Source organism: Dasypus novemcinctus, chromosome 27 (assembly GCF_030445035.2).
Source record: "Dasypus novemcinctus isolate mDasNov1 chromosome 27, mDasNov1.1.hap2, whole genome shotgun sequence".
NCBI classification, from domain to species: Eukaryota; Metazoa; Chordata; class Mammalia; order Cingulata; family Dasypodidae; genus Dasypus; species Dasypus novemcinctus.
The window spans coordinates 11,611,446-11,629,977 of NC_080699.1; the positions used below are offsets into that span (position 1 = coordinate 11,611,446).

General features: G+C 38.5%; 1 protein-coding gene across 9 annotated transcripts in view; it reads left to right on the forward strand.

The window, feature by feature from the left end:
- GRIA4 (glutamate ionotropic receptor AMPA type subunit 4) overlaps positions 1-18,532 on the forward strand; it is a 386,269-nt gene that overhangs the window by 132,808 nt on the left and 234,929 nt on the right. For all 9 annotated transcript variants that reach the window (XR_011647617.1, XM_004453286.3, XM_004453287.3 and 6 more), the window contains one exon: positions 18,041-18,280. Coding sequence is in view for 8 of the 9 variants with exons in the window: in XM_004453286.3 (XP_004453343.1) it covers positions 18,041-18,280 (240 nt within the window). In the remaining variant the exon portion in view is untranslated. The remainder of the gene's footprint in view (positions 1-18,040; positions 18,281-18,532) is intronic.

The following is an 18,532-nucleotide window of genomic DNA, read 5'->3' on the forward strand; positions in this document are numbered from 1 at the left end:
CTCCTCTTCTTATGTAGACAGTCATGTAGAATTACATGACTTCCCATTCCAGTATGACCTCATACAAACTAATTCCTTCCGCAGCGTCCCTATCTCTAAATAAGGTCACACTGAGGTATGGGGGCTTATTATGCTTTAAAAATGACTTGTTGGAGGACACAAGTTAATGCATAATATCAAGTAATAAAGTTTCTGAGTGAATGATAATGTGTGAAGTTAGATAAATATGTAAGTAGTCTCCCTTGAAATATTACTGTGGTTTATTTAGTCACATGTTCTTTCTGCAAATGTATCTCTTGTAAATGTAAAGATGAATAGTATTCTCAAAAAAATTCCTGAGTATTGCTAGAGATAGACAACTTAAAAATAATTAACACATACAATGAAGGAAATACAGTGTTTTAGAAACACACAGTATTATGGAATAAAGGGAGGGTCCACTAAGTCAATCTAAGAACATGAGGGAAAACTTGCTGGAAAAGGAAATTTTGACATAATTAGGATTGGTAATTCATAGAAAGGCCAAAATATTTTAAGGGCTATGCTAAACAAAAAGTTGGATGAAATTCCTGCCTTAGACCACAGTACCACAGCGTTTTAGAAACAGCAAAAACTAATAGTTCCTGTACTATTATTGATTCTATAACATAAACAAAATTATAAAAACAGTTATAAGTATCTGATTTAATGTCCTTTTAAATGCATAGTGTGCTTAAAAGAAACTAAAGAAAATATCCAAAGGACAGAAATAGAAACCTGAAAATAATAATTTAAAAAACCAGAGCTGATACCATAGCTTCCCACACACTACAAGTGCTTAGACACACACAAGATGCTTGGTAAAACTAACTGCAAATAACTTTGGAGAAATATTTCTGCAAAAGGGCTTCTCTGATTTCTCGCAGATAGAGCCTTTCTAAAAATGAGTTCACAACTCAAAACTACAAAACAATTAAGTTGACAATCCACCTTGATCAAGAACTAAAACAAATGTACATATAGTAGTGTTAAATTACCAAGAATTTGAGATAATAGAAGTATCTAATAAAGGCTATGAAATGGTTAAAAATAGCAATTAAACACATGTGGAATTAAAATACTGGGCAACAAACACATACAGGACAATGTCTAAGATTAAAATGATTACACATCTTTGTAGTATTCAGATGGAATAGTATGATTTTTTTTAATTTATAATTTCATGTCAAGTATATAAAATAAGATTTAAGGATAACCACTGAAAAAATAAATGTAGAATGTAAAACTTCCAAATCAGTAGAGGGCTTAAAAGGAGAATTAAGAAAACTTGAACAGCCCAAGATGGTGTACTATTGGGAGAGGTAAAAATTAATACAATCTTCTGGGGATCATTTACCAAACGTGTCCAGAAAAATCTATACACTTTTACTTCATAATCTCATTTCTAGTAATTTATCCCAGCATTTAACCAGAGATACACCAAAAGGTTGTCATGAAAGAATTCATTTACAAAGCATATGTAGGAACAGCCCTAGGTATGAGGTATAGAGATTGTTCTAGTTAGCTATTGCTGCATAAGAAATTATCCCAAACTTAGTGGATTAAACTGATGTTGATTTTTTATTTAACTCATGATTTTACAACTGGGGCAAGGCTCAGGCTCTGTATTCCATGTAGAATCAGCTGTAGCCGTTTCAGTGGGGATCAGAGTATCCACTTCTAAGATGATGCAGCTGGCTCTGGCTGTCCACCTGGAGCTTGGCAGGGGCTCAGGGCCAAGGGTCTTAGTTCTTTTCCACACGGTGCTTTTCATGGCACATGGGCTTCCTCACAGCATGGTGGCTGGGTAAAAAGGGTACATGTCCTGAGAGAGACATAGTCTCAGAAGTCACATATAACCATTTCTGCCATCCTTTAATAATCACAGTAGTCACAACAGTCAGCCCATGTTCAGGTTTGGAGAACACAGCCTTCACTTTTGAATGGGTAAGTAGCAACCTTCTGGAATATAATTTGAGAGAGGAAATACTATTGCAACCATTTTTGGAAAATAATCTCTGCCACAGAGGTAGTGAAAGGCAATTAGATACAAAGATCTAGAATTCAAGAAAAAGATTTGAATTAGATGATACAATTTGTGGTATCATGACTACATAGATCTGTATAATTGAAGCCACAGAATTGGATGAATTCACTTAAGAAATACATATAGAGTGAAAAGGCAAGTGGGGAGAGGAAAATTATAGTGTACCGGCTTTAAAGGAGCAGAAGGAAAAAAAATCTTTAAAGACACTGAGAAATAGCCAAAGAGATAGGAGGATTAGAAGAGTGTGATATTAGGAAATCAAGACAGGAAAGCATTTTGAGAGGTACCCCAAGGTGTTAAGCACTGCAAAGGATTCCTCTAAAATAGGAGCTAAAATGTAAGATTTTGGATGTAGTTTGTCAGTAGAAAAATTGACTAAAGTTATTCTGGGGGCTGGAGACAGGTGGCAGAGTCAGGTATTTTGAAAATAGTGTAAGTGGAAAACTCCTTCCATGAAGGTGAAGGTGAAAAGAGTAAAAAGAGATGGGTAATATGGGGTTAAAGAAGTTCTTTCTTTATAAAATGAGAAAGAGCTGTGATTGTTTAAAAGCAGTTAAAGCAAGCCTTGAAAGCAGAGGACAGTTGAAAGTAGAGGAGAAAAAGAAGGGCCTTAGAGCAATGGCAGGTGTTCTTTCTATCCCTGCTATAGTGGTAGCATAAAATGCAGCACCTCTCTGGGATTTATGTCCCACAGCTTGAAAAACAACAAGCTAAAGCCATGTCATTTGATTTGTATGCAATATAGGGATAAAAATTTCATAAATTATACAGCAATTTAACTCGGCTTGGCATCAGGAATGTGGCATTTGGAATAAAAACTTAGTGGCCACCAAATAAGAAAACATTTAATTACTTGATACCATTGAGTAAAAGATGAATGGGTTATTACCAAATGTTTATATTGTTTATTTACATAGTGCATGATCCAAGTGATCTCATTAATGATGTAGGCTATAGAATATGGACCAAAAACGTGATCTCAATTTAATATCATTATATCTATTTAGTGAGTAAGCATTAATCCTTGTTTATTGTATTTAGCCATTTTATATAAGAACATGAACACTAAGTTGGTTTCCCTTTTATGTACGCTGAATGCATTGGTATTCATATTAGTTTACCCTGATTAATTTATGTACACCTTATATCGTTTAAGAAGTTACATCATTTGAGTAATTATTTGTATTGTAAGCAACAATAAATGTTATAAATTATAGCCAGGCAAAACTTTTATTTAAGAGTGTTTGCAGAGCTGGATTATAATACTATATATGGAAAAGTTATATTACCAAATAAAATACTACCCAGCATATCACACTAAGATATTAACATTGAGCATTTTACTGACAATCTATTCTCATGTTCAGGAAATCCAATAATATTCACGCACTAAGTCTATGATTAAATCAGATAGGCTAAAAAATCTTAAAAAGTAATAAAACTGAAATTTGCAAGGAGAAAGTAAAATGTGAATGACACATTTATGTGCAGAAGCAAAATATTCAGTCTGAGACTTACTATGGTTGCAAAATAATATAGATGAATAGATGCAGAATGACAGATGACTATGAAAAAGTGAAAGAGATTTCTGATGATCTGAATGAATGAAAACAGGTAGAAGAGGATTAAAGATCAAAATATATTAAGTTCTTGAAGACCCAATGTAATAAATGAATATAAGATAATAGTGTAGTCAGCACCAGGGTAATGGAAAGTCAAAATGATTAAAATAAAGACAGGAGGCAAAATCAGTACAGGGATTTTGAGAAAAGTATATTAATTATTTTTCAACTTTTATACATTTTGCACATAAAATTTTGCATAAGCAGAATATTAGTATTTGAAACAGATGAAAGCAGAAGTGCTCTTGGCATTGTTTCATTTTGGGGTGGGACAAGGGCCCTGGACTCGTCGACTCAGTGCTGTCCCTTCAAAGATTGTCCCGCAAAGCTATCCAAGTCCTCCTAAGGAACTCTTGGGGTGCCTAGGAAAACACAGTTTGGAAACCAAAACTTGAAAATGATATAATCATAAGGACCATATGGTAAAAGTTTACTTAAATTTTTATTACATTCTTGAGTAACATAAAGTATATAACTTGTAAATCCTGTTTGCTTACATTTTCTTAAGATTTAGAATTTGATAGATTCACAACTATTATTGAGTGCCAAGATCTTATATTCGAGCTCTAATGTTCTTCAACTTTATTTTTCATAGTAGAGTAAAATAAAAATGAATTGAACCATTCATTCACTATGTAAAAATTGAAGGAAAGCAGATATGGCTCAAGCAGTTGGGCTCCCGTCTACCATATAGGAGGTCCAGGGTTTGATACGCAGGGCCTCCTTGTGAAGGCAAGCTGGCCTGTACAGCAAGCTGGCCCACGTGGAGTCTGGGCTCAAACTGGGTGCCGCCCCACACAGGAGTGCCAGCCAACACGAAGAGCTGACACATCAAGAAGAGCTGATGCAACAAAAAGACACAAAGAAGAGACAATAAGAGACTTAGCAAAACCAGGGAGCTGAGGTAGTGCAAGAGAATGATCACCTCTCTCCCACTCTGGAAGGTCCCAGGATCAGTTCCCAGAGCTGCCTAATGAGAATACAAGCAGACACAGAAGAACACATAGCGAATGGTCACAGAGAGCCGATGATAGAGGAGGGAGAAATAAATAAATCTTAAAAAAAAAAATTAAGTCAGCCTTCAAACTGTATGAATATCGGAACAAGAAAATATGGGGAAGCAGACGTGGCTCAAGTGATAAGGCCTCTGCCTACCATATGGGAGGACCTGGGTTCGACCCCTGGATCCTCCTGGTGAAAAAGAAGAGAAAGCCTGCCTGTGCAATGAGCCAGTGCCCACATGGTGAGCCAAGTGCCCACATAGCAAACCAAGTGCCCATGTTGGGTGCTTGCATAGTGAGTCAGTGCCTGCACAATGAGTCGAGTGCCCATGCAAGTGCCCACGTGGTGAGCCGAGTGCCCGTATGGTGAACCAGTACCCATGCAAGTAAGTCAGGCAGGAAGATGATGATGCAACAAAAGAGAGACAAAGGGGAAAGTCAAGGTAAAGCACAGCAGAGACCAAGAACTGAGGTGGCACAATTGACAAGGAGCCTCTCTCTGCATCATAGGTCCCCAGAATTGAATCCTGGTGACTCCTAGAGGAGAAAGATGAGAAGAGAAGACAAAAAGAGGAATGGATACAGAAGATCACACAGCAAATGGACACAGACAGCAAAAACACCAGGGCAGGGGAGGGGGAGGGGGAGAAGAAGGGGAAGGAAAAAAAAAGAAAGAAAATATGAACGCAAAGAAGATGCCAAGAAACTCCAGCATATACAATAAATGCATAGAATTTACATAAATACACCCAAAAGCCTTAATGAAATATTCAAAAGGTTAAGGTCTGATCCCGCAACTTGATTTATTGGATCACGTAAGGTATGGAAACCCCAAATGCTAAATTCTTATTCTAACAAGAAAACTACAGTTAGTCATATGATCAGAACAGGTCTTCCAGTTTTGTTCATCTTCTCAAGTGATCAAATTTGAATTCTGAGATGAACATAGAATTTGAGTTGGATATTATTTCTCAACAGAATTTCTTTATAAACTTTAATACAGGCAGCGGACTTGGCCCAGTGGTTAGGGCATCCGTCTACCACAGGGGAGGTCCGTGGTTCAAACCCCAGGCCTCCTTGACCCGTGTGGAGCTGGCCCACGTGCAGTGCTGATGTGTGCAAGGAGTGTCCTGCCACGTGTGGGTGTCCCCCGCATAGGGAAGCCCCACGCGCAAGGAGTGCGCCCCCTAAGGAGAGCCACCCAGCGTGAATGCAGCCTGCCCAGGAATGGTGCCACACACATTGGAGCTGACACATGGAGCTGACACAACAAGATGATGCAACAAAAAGAAACACAGATTCCTGTGCCACTGACAACAACAGAAGCGGACAAAGAAGAAGACGCAGAGAATAGACACAGAGAACAGACAACCGGGGTGGGGGTGGGGGAGGGGAGAGAAATAAATAAATCTTAAAAAAAAAAACTTTAATACAATGTCTTTGACTATAACTGGAACTTGTTATCTAAAATGTGAATACTTCCTTTTCTGGTTTTGGATCAACTGTGGTATTTTAACCTCTAATCCATTTACTCTCTCTTTTTTTCTTAATTTATTGAAGTATATCACTCATACATAAACATACATAAACAATAAGTGTATAATAATATTTGTGAACTTCCAAAACATATATATCATCGTATAAGACTCATATCTTACCCTACTACCAATAATCTGCATTGTTGTTAAGCTTTTTTAACTAATGATTAAAGAGCACTGTCAAAATATTACTACTAACCAAAGTATTTTCCCCCCAACCAACCCTATTATTTTTATCTTTATATCATTTATATATGAACATACATAAACAATTAAGTGTATAGTAAAAGTTGTGAACTTACAAAGGACACATGCATAATATCATACAGGAGTCCCATATATCAACCTTCCACCAATATCTTGCGTTGTCCTGAGACATTTATTGCAAAGTTTGAAAGAATATTCCCCAAATTCTACTACTAATCATAGTCCTTATCTTACATGCGGTGTGTTTTCCCCCCAACCCACCCTATGATTATTTTTTAAATATATTTTTTATGACAGAAGTTATAAACTTATAAAATAATCATGCACATGTGCAGAATTCCCAAACAACACCCCAACATCAACACAACTCACTATGGTGGAATATTTGCTACAGATAATATCATCTGATTTCTACCATGTCCATAGTGTACATTTGGCTCACATTTTCCATACTGCCTCATTATCAACACAGTACATCTTTCACATAGATGCAAGAATATTATATTATCACTGCCAACCACAGTCCGTAGGTCACCCCAGTTGTATTTTCCCATGCTTCTCCACATTCCCAACACCCTGCAGTAGTGATGTACATTTGCTCTACCTCACAAAGGACGCTCTTACATCTGTACCATCCACCTCTTGGTTTACTGTGCTATTCAGTTCCTAAATTATTCTCTAGCATTCTCTCAATTGGCATTTACATACCTAGACTACCATTTTCAGCCACATCCCTATTTATAAACTAGCTGTTACTCACTATGTGTTCCCATCCACTCTTTACATTTCCACACTTTTACAATAAACCCAATTAAAACTTCTATATACATTAAATATCAGTAATCCACCCAGTCCTCCTCTTATCTCCTTTAAGAATCCACTACCTACCATCAGGGCTTGAAGATATTTTCCTACACTTTCTTCTAGAGGTTTTATGATTCTTTTATTTTTAGTTTTTTATCCATTTTGAGTTCATTTTTGGATAAGGTGTGAGGGGTCCTCTTTCCTTCTTTTGGCTATGGATATCTGATGTAGGAAACTGGCTTACCTGTTCCTTATTATAAATGTTACACCTGTTCTATTGTAGATGTTGCAGTTCCCTATTATTGTAGATGATGTTGCAGTTCTAATAGCAAACAGCTGCTTAATAGTTTCCAATAAATACGAGGTGGAAACTAGGGTCAAGGCTCTCAATTCCAGAAGCTGTGAGTCCCCTGGTCCCACCTTTATCTCCTTTCTTGTGTGTTTCTCTCTGTCCTTTATTTTGTAAAGTTCTGCATCGCCTTCCCTTCAAGCCAACCTATCGCTGAGCTGATCTCAGCAGATATCCAATTCTTTCAGCACCATTTCTTGAATGGACTCTTCTGCCTGAGCTGTGTGGGCTTGACAGGCTAGTCAAAAATCACTTGACCATACATGTGAGGGTCTGTTTCTGAACCATCAGTTTGGTTCCATTGGTCTATGTGTCTGTCTGTATGCCCGTACCATGCTTTTTTTTTTTTTTTTTTTTTTTACCATTCTAGCTAGGTAATATGATTAAAAGTCTGGAGATGAGGGTTTGCTTTTCCTTTTTATGATGTTTCTGGCTATTCAGGCCCCCTTACCTTCCAAATAAATTTGATGATGCTGGTGAAATTTTTATTAGAATTGCACTGAATATGTATATCAACTTAAATAGAATTGACATCTTAATGCTATTTAGACTTCTGATCCATGAGCATGGAATGTTCTTCCAGTTATTTTGGTCTTTTTAAATTTAACATTGAGTTGCCATTTTCTGACTACAAGTGCTTTACATCTTTGGTTAAGTTTATTCCTGACTAGAGTTTTATCTGTCATAATTTATGCTCACCAGTCTTTTGACACTTTTAGTTAATTATATTGATATAATCTTCATTTCTAGACTCTCTCCCAGACCTCTCTCTCCTGTCTTTTCTTTTCAGGTTCTAGCACATCCTTTAATATTTCCTGAAAATCTGGTCTCCTGCTTAGATATTCTCTCAGTTTCTGTTTATCTGTGAATACTCTAATCTCATCCTCATTTTTGAAAGACAGTCTTGCTGGATAGAAGATTCTTGACTGGAAGTTTTTCTCTTGTCATATCTTAAATATATCAGATCCCTGTCTTCTTGCCTCCATGGACTCCAATGAGAAATCAGCACTTAATCTTATTGGGTATCCCTTATATGTTATGCATTGCTTTTTCCTTGCTGATCTTAGAATTCTCTCTGTCTTTGGCCTTTGACATTCCGATAAGTACGTGTCTCGGAGTTGGTCTCTTCAGATTTTTTCAGATGGGAGTACATTGTGCTTCTTGGCCATGGATATCTATGTCCTTCAATAGGGTTGGGAAATTTTCTACCATTATTTCTACAAATATTCCTTCTGCCCCCTTTCCTTTCTCTTCTCCTTCTGGGACACCCATGGCATGTGTGTTTGTATGCCTTTTGCTGTCATTTAGTTCCCAGAGACCTTGTTTTCAATTTTTTCCATTCTTTTCTTCCTCTGTTCTTTTGTATGTTCACTTTCAGAGGCTTTTTCTTCAAGCTCACCAATCCTTTCTTCTGCTTCCTCAAATCTGCTATTATATGATTCCAATGTTTTTTTAAAATTTCATTTATTGCACCTTTATTCCCATAAGATCTGCTATTTTTCTATGCATGCTTTCAAATTTTTCTTTGTGTTCATCCAGTATCTTCTTAATATCTTTAATCTCTTTAGCCATCTCATTGAATTTATTAAGGAGATTTGTTTGAACATCTGTGATTAGTTGTCTCAACTCCTTTATGTAATCTGGAGGCTTATCTTTTCATTTAACTGGGCCATAGCTTCCTGTTTCTGGTGTGGATTATAATTTTTTGTTGGTATCTTGGCATCTGGATTACTAGAGTGTTTTTTCTGGGTGCGGGTTTTCTCTTTAGTTTAGGGCTTCTTGCTCTTTCTCCCTTGCTGTTCATGCAGCAGGAGCCCAGGTTGTAATTGGTGCTGTAAATTGTGGAGGCTCAAGCTGCCCTCATTGCTCCAGGGACTGAGGAAGTTTCTCCTAACTTTCTCCTTTGCCAGGGGTAGGGACAGAGTCACAGCTGGGTGGAATAATCCAAGTCGCGCAGGCCTAGACTGTAGTTGCCCAGAGAAACTGATGAAGCATCATGCCTCTTTCTCCCCTGCCCAGGGCGGGGATGGAGCTGCAGGTATGGGCAGCAATCTATGCAGTGTAGGTCCAAGATGACCACATTTGCCCTGGTATACTTCTGATTATTCAGTCTGTGCCAGCCAAAGGTACCTGCAGTTACCTGAATAGCCTCATGCAGGGGCCACCCACTTCCTCCGTGCCAGAGGTTGGGCTGAAGCCTAGCCTAGGGCTACAAGGCTGATCTGGGTGGAAAAAATTGGTTCCTGCAGTCACTGTGATTTTCGGTCCTGGCTTCCCCTCAGGCTAGGGGCAGCTGTTCCGAGGGTTATATCTTAGCCGACCAAGTCTACCAATCAATAGCAAAACCGGCAGCCAACCATCTCCTCCCCTGTTTTGGGAAAATGGAGCTTCCAATTCCAGCCACAGAGTAGCTCCTGGGGAGGCTTGTGCCGCCAGAGTAGTATAATCACCGTCCTCCACGGCTTGGCCAGGAATTTCTTGGAGAGGCTGGCGCAGGTCCCCACAGCCTCCTCCCTCCCAGAGGTAGGTTTGGGGCTTATGCTAGAGCTGCAATCTGACCTGGATGGAAAGAAGCCGGTCTCCACCAGCACTGGGATTTTCAGTCCACCCCGCTTCCCCTGTGCCAAGTACAGAGTTCACATGGCAGCTCCCGGCCTCTTTCTGGCTTGGACAGGCTCAAACTTTAGTTTTTCTCAGGATTATACTTTAGCCCGATGAATTTACTCCTCAGTAGCTGAAGTTGGTGCCCAACCGTCTCTTCCTCCCCTGTTTTTGGGAAATGGAGCTTCCAATTCCAGCCATGGAACAGCTCCCGAGGTGGCTTGTGCCTCCAGTGGAGGATGGCACCAGCCTCCAGGGCATGGAGTACTCTACTCATGAGTCTTCTCTGGAGATGGGCAGCCTCCTCCTTACATTCCTTCAAGGATGTGGCAGGATGGTCTTCTGGTCTACTAGAGCCCCTAAACAGGTGCTTCAGCTAGCTCCAGAGAGCTCTGGGTGCTTACTAACTGCCCTGTAGCAGGAGCTGACTCTAGGACTTCCTTACTCTGCCACCGTCTGCTGTTGTCTTCCATTTATTCTCTTTTTTTAACATATATTTTTATTAAAAAAGTGGTGAGCTTACAAAATAATCATGCAAAATGTGCAGAATTCCCATACATCATCCCTCCACCAGCACCTGGCATTATTGTGGAATTTTTGTTACAGATTAGGAAAGAACCTCATCAGACTATTATCACTATGATCCATAACATACATTTGGTATATTTTTTCTATACGCTCTTTCTTATTATCACCATATATTAATATTGTACATTTGCTATAGCTCATGAGAAAACACTCTCATATTTTTACTGTCAACCACAGTTCATCTTCTAAAACATGGTTCACTGTGTTATACAGGCCCATGTGTTGTACTGTCCATCCAAAGTGAACACTCAGTGGCTCTCACTTTCATCACAGAGTTGTGCACACTTACTCTCTTTTTACACTATAGAATTATTTAAGGTACATACATGCACATAGAAACTTTGAGTTAATAATAACATCAACCATTGATTGATTGACTCCTATGTCCTTGTGGGACGAGGGTTTTATATACATTATCTCATTTAATCATTGCCATAACATATGGCATGGAGATCATGGAGATGAAATAATTTACCCAACTAATTTACCCAACTAATAACTAAAATCACTAGGATTTGATCTTATTTGCAAACTTTGTGGTTTTTTCACTATAGCTTAATATCAATCCTATCCTATTCTAGTCTATTTAAATGTAGACTGTGGTCCTGTTGCTGGGCTTTATTTATTCCAGAACGTATACTTCTCTTAGAGCATGCCATATAAGAAGACCAACATCACTCATTTTCTGCATTTTTAACCCCTCCCTTTATAAATAAATACATTCTTTAGCTTTTACCTCCAATTTCAAGAGACAAGAAGAAAAGAAACACTTCCAGGTTTTATTAAATTTTCTTAATTATGTTTCATAATTTCCTAAAACTCAAATATTCTGGACTGTTGTGATAAATATTATTAAAATAATTTTATCAAAAGTCTGTTACTGCTTTTAATGAAGCAAAATCTAATTTCTTTGTTTTACAATGAACTACTCCTAAGATAAATACCTTGAGATTATCCCATACTCCAGACTTCTTAATAAATTTAGCAATGAAAATTAGTAACTAAAATAACAAAACAAAAATTGTATAGGTCTAATGACTTCTTAAGCTATGCTGCATAAACCAATAAGAAATTGAACCTTTAGCCTTGCATGGTAAACTATAACAATTTGGAATACAGTCTTGCTTTCCTGTATAAATAATAAAAGAGTAACCACCATTGCTGGTTCTTATCCTTTAGAATGTAAATTAGGAAAACTTATCCAAGTTTGGACCAGAAATCAGTCATGTCGGAAGGATGACTGAAATATAAATGAACAAGAACACTGAGAGGAATTTTTTCCTGTATGATTTTGCCATTTTGACCTTGGAAACATTGGGAGCATGGAGAAAGGAGAAAGAAAGGGAAGGGACCTCTAATTTTAAGGGAACAATTGGGAGCATAGAGAAAGAAATGCAGTGGCCCTCTAATTTCAAGGGGATTGGTTGTGACAGATTTGGAATTGCTATCGCCCTAACTTTGTGGCCTACCGAGAAGCTACTCAGGTCGCTGCCATTCTGCTGAGCAGCCCTGATATCCCAACAATGACTTTCCAGACAGCATGATTCAAGAAGGCGGTAAGGGGACATCGCCATCCCAGGGTCCACAGAATGGAGGAATAAAATATGGACTAGAATGGACTTAATGGTAGTCTGCTATAAAACTGTTGTGACGAGTAATAAAAGAAATTTTAGCATCGAGGTGGAGAAAGTGGCCACAATAGTTGCTGAGGGCAGGGAGAGGGCAGAAGAGATGTGATGTGGGGGCATTTTTGGGATTTTGAGTTGTCCTTAATGATATTGCAGGGTCAGATCCTGGACTTTATATATCCTGCCATAACCCACTGAATGGACTGGGGGAGAGTGTGAACTACAGGGTAAACTATTATTTGTGTAGTGCAGCAGTGCCCCAAAATGTGTTCACTGAGTTAGATGAGGGTGTCGCAATGATGAGGGAGGTTGTTGGTGTGGGAGGAGGGGGGTAGGGGGGTAGGGGGTATACGGGAACCTCTTATATTTTTTAGTGTAACATTTTTTTGTGTGATGTCTATAAAATCAAAAAAATAGAATTTACAAAAATGATGTGGTGGGGAGTGGAGAGTGGGTTATATGGGAACCTCTTATGTTTTTTGTGTGTTTATGTTTTTTTTATGTTTTTTAATGTAACATTCTTTGTGATCTATTAATTTTTTAAAAATTTAAATAAATAAAACTATCATCTTTAAAAAAAAGCTGGTGGTAAAGTTGTGACGTAAAGGGAATTGCAGAAGAGGATTGTGGGAAGATGGCGGAGTAGGAGGCCCCAGAACTCCTGCCTATTGTCCTCCACCAGAACAGCAGGCAGGAACTGTCAGAAAGGACTGTTGTGGCCTTCAGGAGTGCAGGAGAACGTTGCACAGGACCCGGGGAAGATGGAGGAAGAGGCTGCTTAAATCAGGGTGTAGACGTAAACTGCGCCCTCAGGGGTGCACCTCAGGGGTGGTTCCGAACGCCCGCCCTCCCGCGGGGACAGGCCGCTGTGGGGTACAGGCCCTGGCTAGCTCGCCAGGCGACAGAAAACAGCGGGAAAGTCCTCTTCCTAAGATTAGCGTGCGCACTACTGATCCTCACCGATCACGGCTTTAACTCAGCGCCTCTGGCTTGCGGCGGCCGGGCGCTCCCGTGGCCGAAGCGCACACCGTGGGCCGCAGAGCCTCTTCCCCAGAGCTGCGGGGACAGGTGCACCCGCTTTGCTGGGAGGGTCGGAAAAGCGCCGCTTTGGGAAACCGGAAGCCGCCCCTGCAGCCTTGCTGACCCACTGCCCAGGGTAGGAAGCAGCACGTCTGCCCCCCTGGCCTTGTTCCCACTGACTTGGGAAAATCCTCTCCCTCCTGCAACCCTCTTCTCCCCAAGTTTGTCCGCCAGGTGTAAGCAGCTTTGAAAGGACAAAACAGTATAAAATCTACTGAGGTGAAACAGTTAAGGCACAGAGGATTACTTACTTTAAACACTAGGAAGTGGGAGAAGGACTGTCTCCTGGAAAATAGAGTTGTAAATAGAGGAACTACAAAGCAACTAAGGAGCCCAAGTCAGGACAAGACACGCATGCAGTTTGCAAGAGACTCACCTAAACTCAGAGACACCGGGGGAAAGCCCGCAGGGGTCCCCCTGGTTCTCGCCCCATCAGATGAATTGGAGTCTACACCGGGATTGTCAGGAGAGAAAGCAGGCTATTAACACAGGCAGCTGGAAGGACGACGGGAGACTGGGGTGTCTCAAATCTGCTTTCCCGTTAAAGGTTTTTCTCACAGCTTTTATACTGGTTGAAACAAAGACAGTTCATCATTAGGGTGAGATTTCTAAGAAGGGTCCAGAAAAATTGTGTTGTTTTTTTTTTCTCGGTTAATCTTAAAATATGCCTGGGACCTGGGGTCCTGCAGTCTTGGAGTGTTAAGGATGGGGGTGGTGGTACAGGTGTGAAGGTACAGATAAGAACAGATGAAGTTAGAGATAACATACAGATGCTAGTAAAGAGAACAAGTGAGGAAGTGCATAGTCTAATAAAATCTCCATACTTTGTTGTTTTCATCAATTTTAACAAAGGTACCACACCAATGCAAGGTGCTGGTAATAGGGAACCCTCAGGTACTCACCTCTCTGGTGAACCTGGGAACCTCTCAGTTCCCAGTGCCTCCTGAAGAAGTCTAGCAAACAATGAGCAGACAGAGGAGAGAACCATCTGGGGGAGGGGGAAGGATAAATAAAAGAAAAATAAATAAATAAATGTTAGCTGCACATTTTTGGTGGAGCCAAATCTGGTTAATGTTAAATGTGTAGGACTGCTTCTTGCCTGTGAGCAAGACTCAAATTGAATTTTTCTTACATTATAAGGTATAGTACAATGCCTTAATATTTAAGCTATACTAGATTTTTCTTGTACAACAAGTAGGTTGGAAGTGAAGGCATGGGAAAAAAGTATATCATGCAAGTTGTAACCAAAAGAGTATTAATATCAAATAAAATAGAGTTTAAGTCAAAACAGTTATGAGGGACAAAGGTGATAATTCTATTATGATAAAAGGGGCAATTTGACAGGAAGACGTAACAATTATATATTCATATAGCAGCATAGGCACAAAATATATGAAATAAATACAAATTTTAAAGGAGAAATTGATCATTCTCCTTTAAGAGTAGGAGACTTTAATTCACCACTTTCAATAATGAATAGAACATCTAAACAATCAACAAAGAAATTTAAGACTTGACTGGTAAACCAACTAGACCTAACAGGCATATATAGACCGCTTCACCTAACAACAAAAGAATACACATTCCTAGTACACATGGGTCATTTTCCAGGATAGACCATATCTTGGGTGGCAAAAAAAGTCTCAAGTTAAAAAAGATTAAAATCATACAGTTAATTTTCTGCAACTTTAAGGGAAGGAAGCTAGAAATCAACAACAGAAAGTGAAATGGAAATGTCACAAATATGTGGAAATTTTAAAATGTACTCGTAAACAACCAATGGGTTAAGGAGGAAGACACAAGGAAATGAGGAAATATTGAGACACAAATGAAAATTAAAATATACTAAAACTTATATGATGCAGCAAAGGCAGTGATGAGAAGGAAATTTTTAGTTCTATGCATACAGAAAAAAAGAAAAGATTTTAAATCACAGAATTAACTTCAAAACTGGAAGAACTAGAAAAAGAAGAGCAAACTAAAGCCAAAACAAGCAGAAGGAAGGAAATAAAGATGAAAGCAATGATAAATGAAATAGAGATATAAAATAGAATCAAGAAAACCAAAAGTTGGTTCTTTGAAATGATTAATCAAATTGACAAACCTTTAATTAGACTGACAGAAAAAGGAGAGAGGACACAAATAACAAAAATCAGAAATGAAAAGGGGACGTTACAACTAACCCCACTGAAATAAACAGGACTATAAGAAGATATTGTGAACAACTATATGGCAATAAATTATATCACCTAGAAGAAATGGATACCTGCACTGATTCAAGAAGAAACTTATTACAATGTCGATATAATCAAAACTGCATGATACTGGCATAAGGCTAGACATATAGACCAATGGAATCATATTGCAAGCTCAGAAATCAATCAACCTTCACGTTTATGGCCAAACGATTTTTGGCAAGGTGGCAAAGACCATTCAGTTTGGGAAAGAAGATTCTCTTCAACAAATGGTCCTGGGAAAACTGGATCTCCATTTGCAAAAGAATGAAGGAGGACTCCTACCTCTTACCTTATACAAACTTAACTCAAAATGTATCAAAGACCTAAAGATAAGAGCCAGAAATATCAAACTGTCCTAGAAGATAGAATAGGGAAGAATCTCCAGGTCAGACAATGATTTCTTAAAATTTACCCCCAAAACACAAACAAGGAAAGAAAAAATAGATAAATGGGACCTCATCAAAATTAAAAACTTTTCTGCCTCAAAGGATTTTATCATGAAAAACCTATACAATGGGAGAAAGAATTTGGAAACCACATATCCAATAAAGGTTTACTATGCAAGATACATAAGAAACCCTTCAGCTTAACAAAAAAGACGAACATACCCAACTTAAAAATGGGCAAAAGACAAGAATAGACATGTCCTCAAAGAAGATACACAAGTGACATATTAAAAGATGTTCAACATTGTTAGCCATCAGGGAAATGCAAATAAAAAGCATAATGAGATACCATTTCAACACCCACTAGAAAGGCTACTATTAAAAAAAACACAGAAAATTACAAGTGTAGGAGAGGATTCTGAGTAATAGGAACATTTATTCATTGTTGTGGGCAACATAAAAAGGTGTAACAGATGTGAAAGACAGGCGGTTCCTCAGAAAGTTAAGTATAGAATTACCCTATGACCCGGCAACCCACTCTTGGGTATATACTCAAAAGAATTGAAAGCAGGGAATTGAATAGATACTTGCACATTGATGTTCATAGCAGTATTCACATTTGCCAAATGATGGTGGCAACCCAAGTGTCCATGCATCACCTAATGAGTGGATAAACAAAATGTGGTAGATACATACAATGGAATATTATTCAGCATTTAAAAGGAATGACGTTCTGATTCATGGAACATGGGTGAACCTTCATGAAATCATGTTCAGTGAAATAAACCGGGCACAATAGGACAAATATTACGTGACCTCACTGATTTGAAATTATTAGAGTAAGCAAGCACATAGAGTCAGAATCTAGAATATTGTTTACCAGGGGACGATGTGAGGATAGGGATAAGGGAGTTAAGGCTTAAAAAGTACTGAGTTCCTATTTGGAACAATGGAAATGTTTTGGTAATAGATGATGGTGATGGTAGCACAATATTGTGAATGTATTTGACAGCACTTAAATATATATATATGAATGTGGTTAAAAGTGGATGTTAGGTTTTTTATAAAATATTAGAATAAAAAATTTTAAAACAATCCATGAAACTGCACTACACAGTTAACCCTAACTTAAACCATGGATTATAGTTAATAGTACAATTATAAAAATATGCTTTCATCAGTTGTAACAAATGTATCACATCAATGCAAAGTGTTATTAAAGGGTAGTATATAGGAATCCTGTATTTTCTGCATGATTGTTCTGTAAACCCACAACTTATCTACTTAAAAAAAAAACTTTTTAAGTACCACTGCCAAGTGAGTAAATAAATAAATAACAATATAGACTAACAAGTCCAGTCCAATTTAAGACTAGAAAAACAATACATATCACTTAGAAGGAGGACACTAATTTAAATATCTTGCTCTCAATTAGTACTCAGAAATTTCAAAAGTAAAATACTCCATTGTTACATGCAATAAAAAGTACTGAGAAAAATGTGTATGTCCACCACACTTAATCTCTACCGTAGAATTTGCCATGTTATCATGACACACTTATGCTATTTCATTTTAGTCAAATTTCCCTTTTATTCCAGTCAGGTTATTGTGTAAGGCTGCATATAGCCCCTTGTCTCATTAAATGCCAGGCTTTAAATAGATGCTCAAAAGTTTATCAATTGATTGTATACTCTGTTCCTGTGCTTGAGCACAAAGCGAGACTTTCAGTAAGCTGAAAGCAAGAGATGGGGAAAAAAGAGAGCTCAGAAAAGGAAGAGCCCAGCTGAAATCATAAGCTAACGTTGTTTACTCACACTCCTCACTTTTACTCTTGGCTTATATTCTGATCTATCAGACTCGGTGATTTTTTTTTTATTTTATAGATTTTGGTTTTGGAGTATGTTAATGGTTTGTTTTTTTCCCTTTTGTTTCAGTCTGTTCCCAGTATTCTAGAGGGGTTTTTGCCATTTTTGGACTCTATGATAAGAGGTCAGTGCATACCCTGACCTCGTTCTGCAGCGCCCTACACATCTCCCTCATCACACCAAGTTTCCCCACCGAGGGCGAGAGCCAGTTTGTGCTGCAGCTGAGGCCGTCCCTGCGAGGCGCACTTTTGAGTCTGCTGGATCACTATGAGTGGAACTGCTTTGTCTTCCTGTACGACACGGACAGGGGTAAGTCCCAGTTCTCTGTCTCCCTTAGAAGACTTGGATTTTTACCCTGAAATGGCCTTGGATCACGGTTGTGACTTAACAAAGTATTTTGATCCCTGGGATGGCTAAATGCAGGAAGTAGTCAATGTATGCTAATCAGGAATTTTCTGTCTCGGGAGGAAAACAGCAAGTTTCCTCTTGAGTAAACCATGCTCTGCAATTTCACTGAAATAAGGATAACTTAAAAAAATATATCAGTGATGATATTTTACA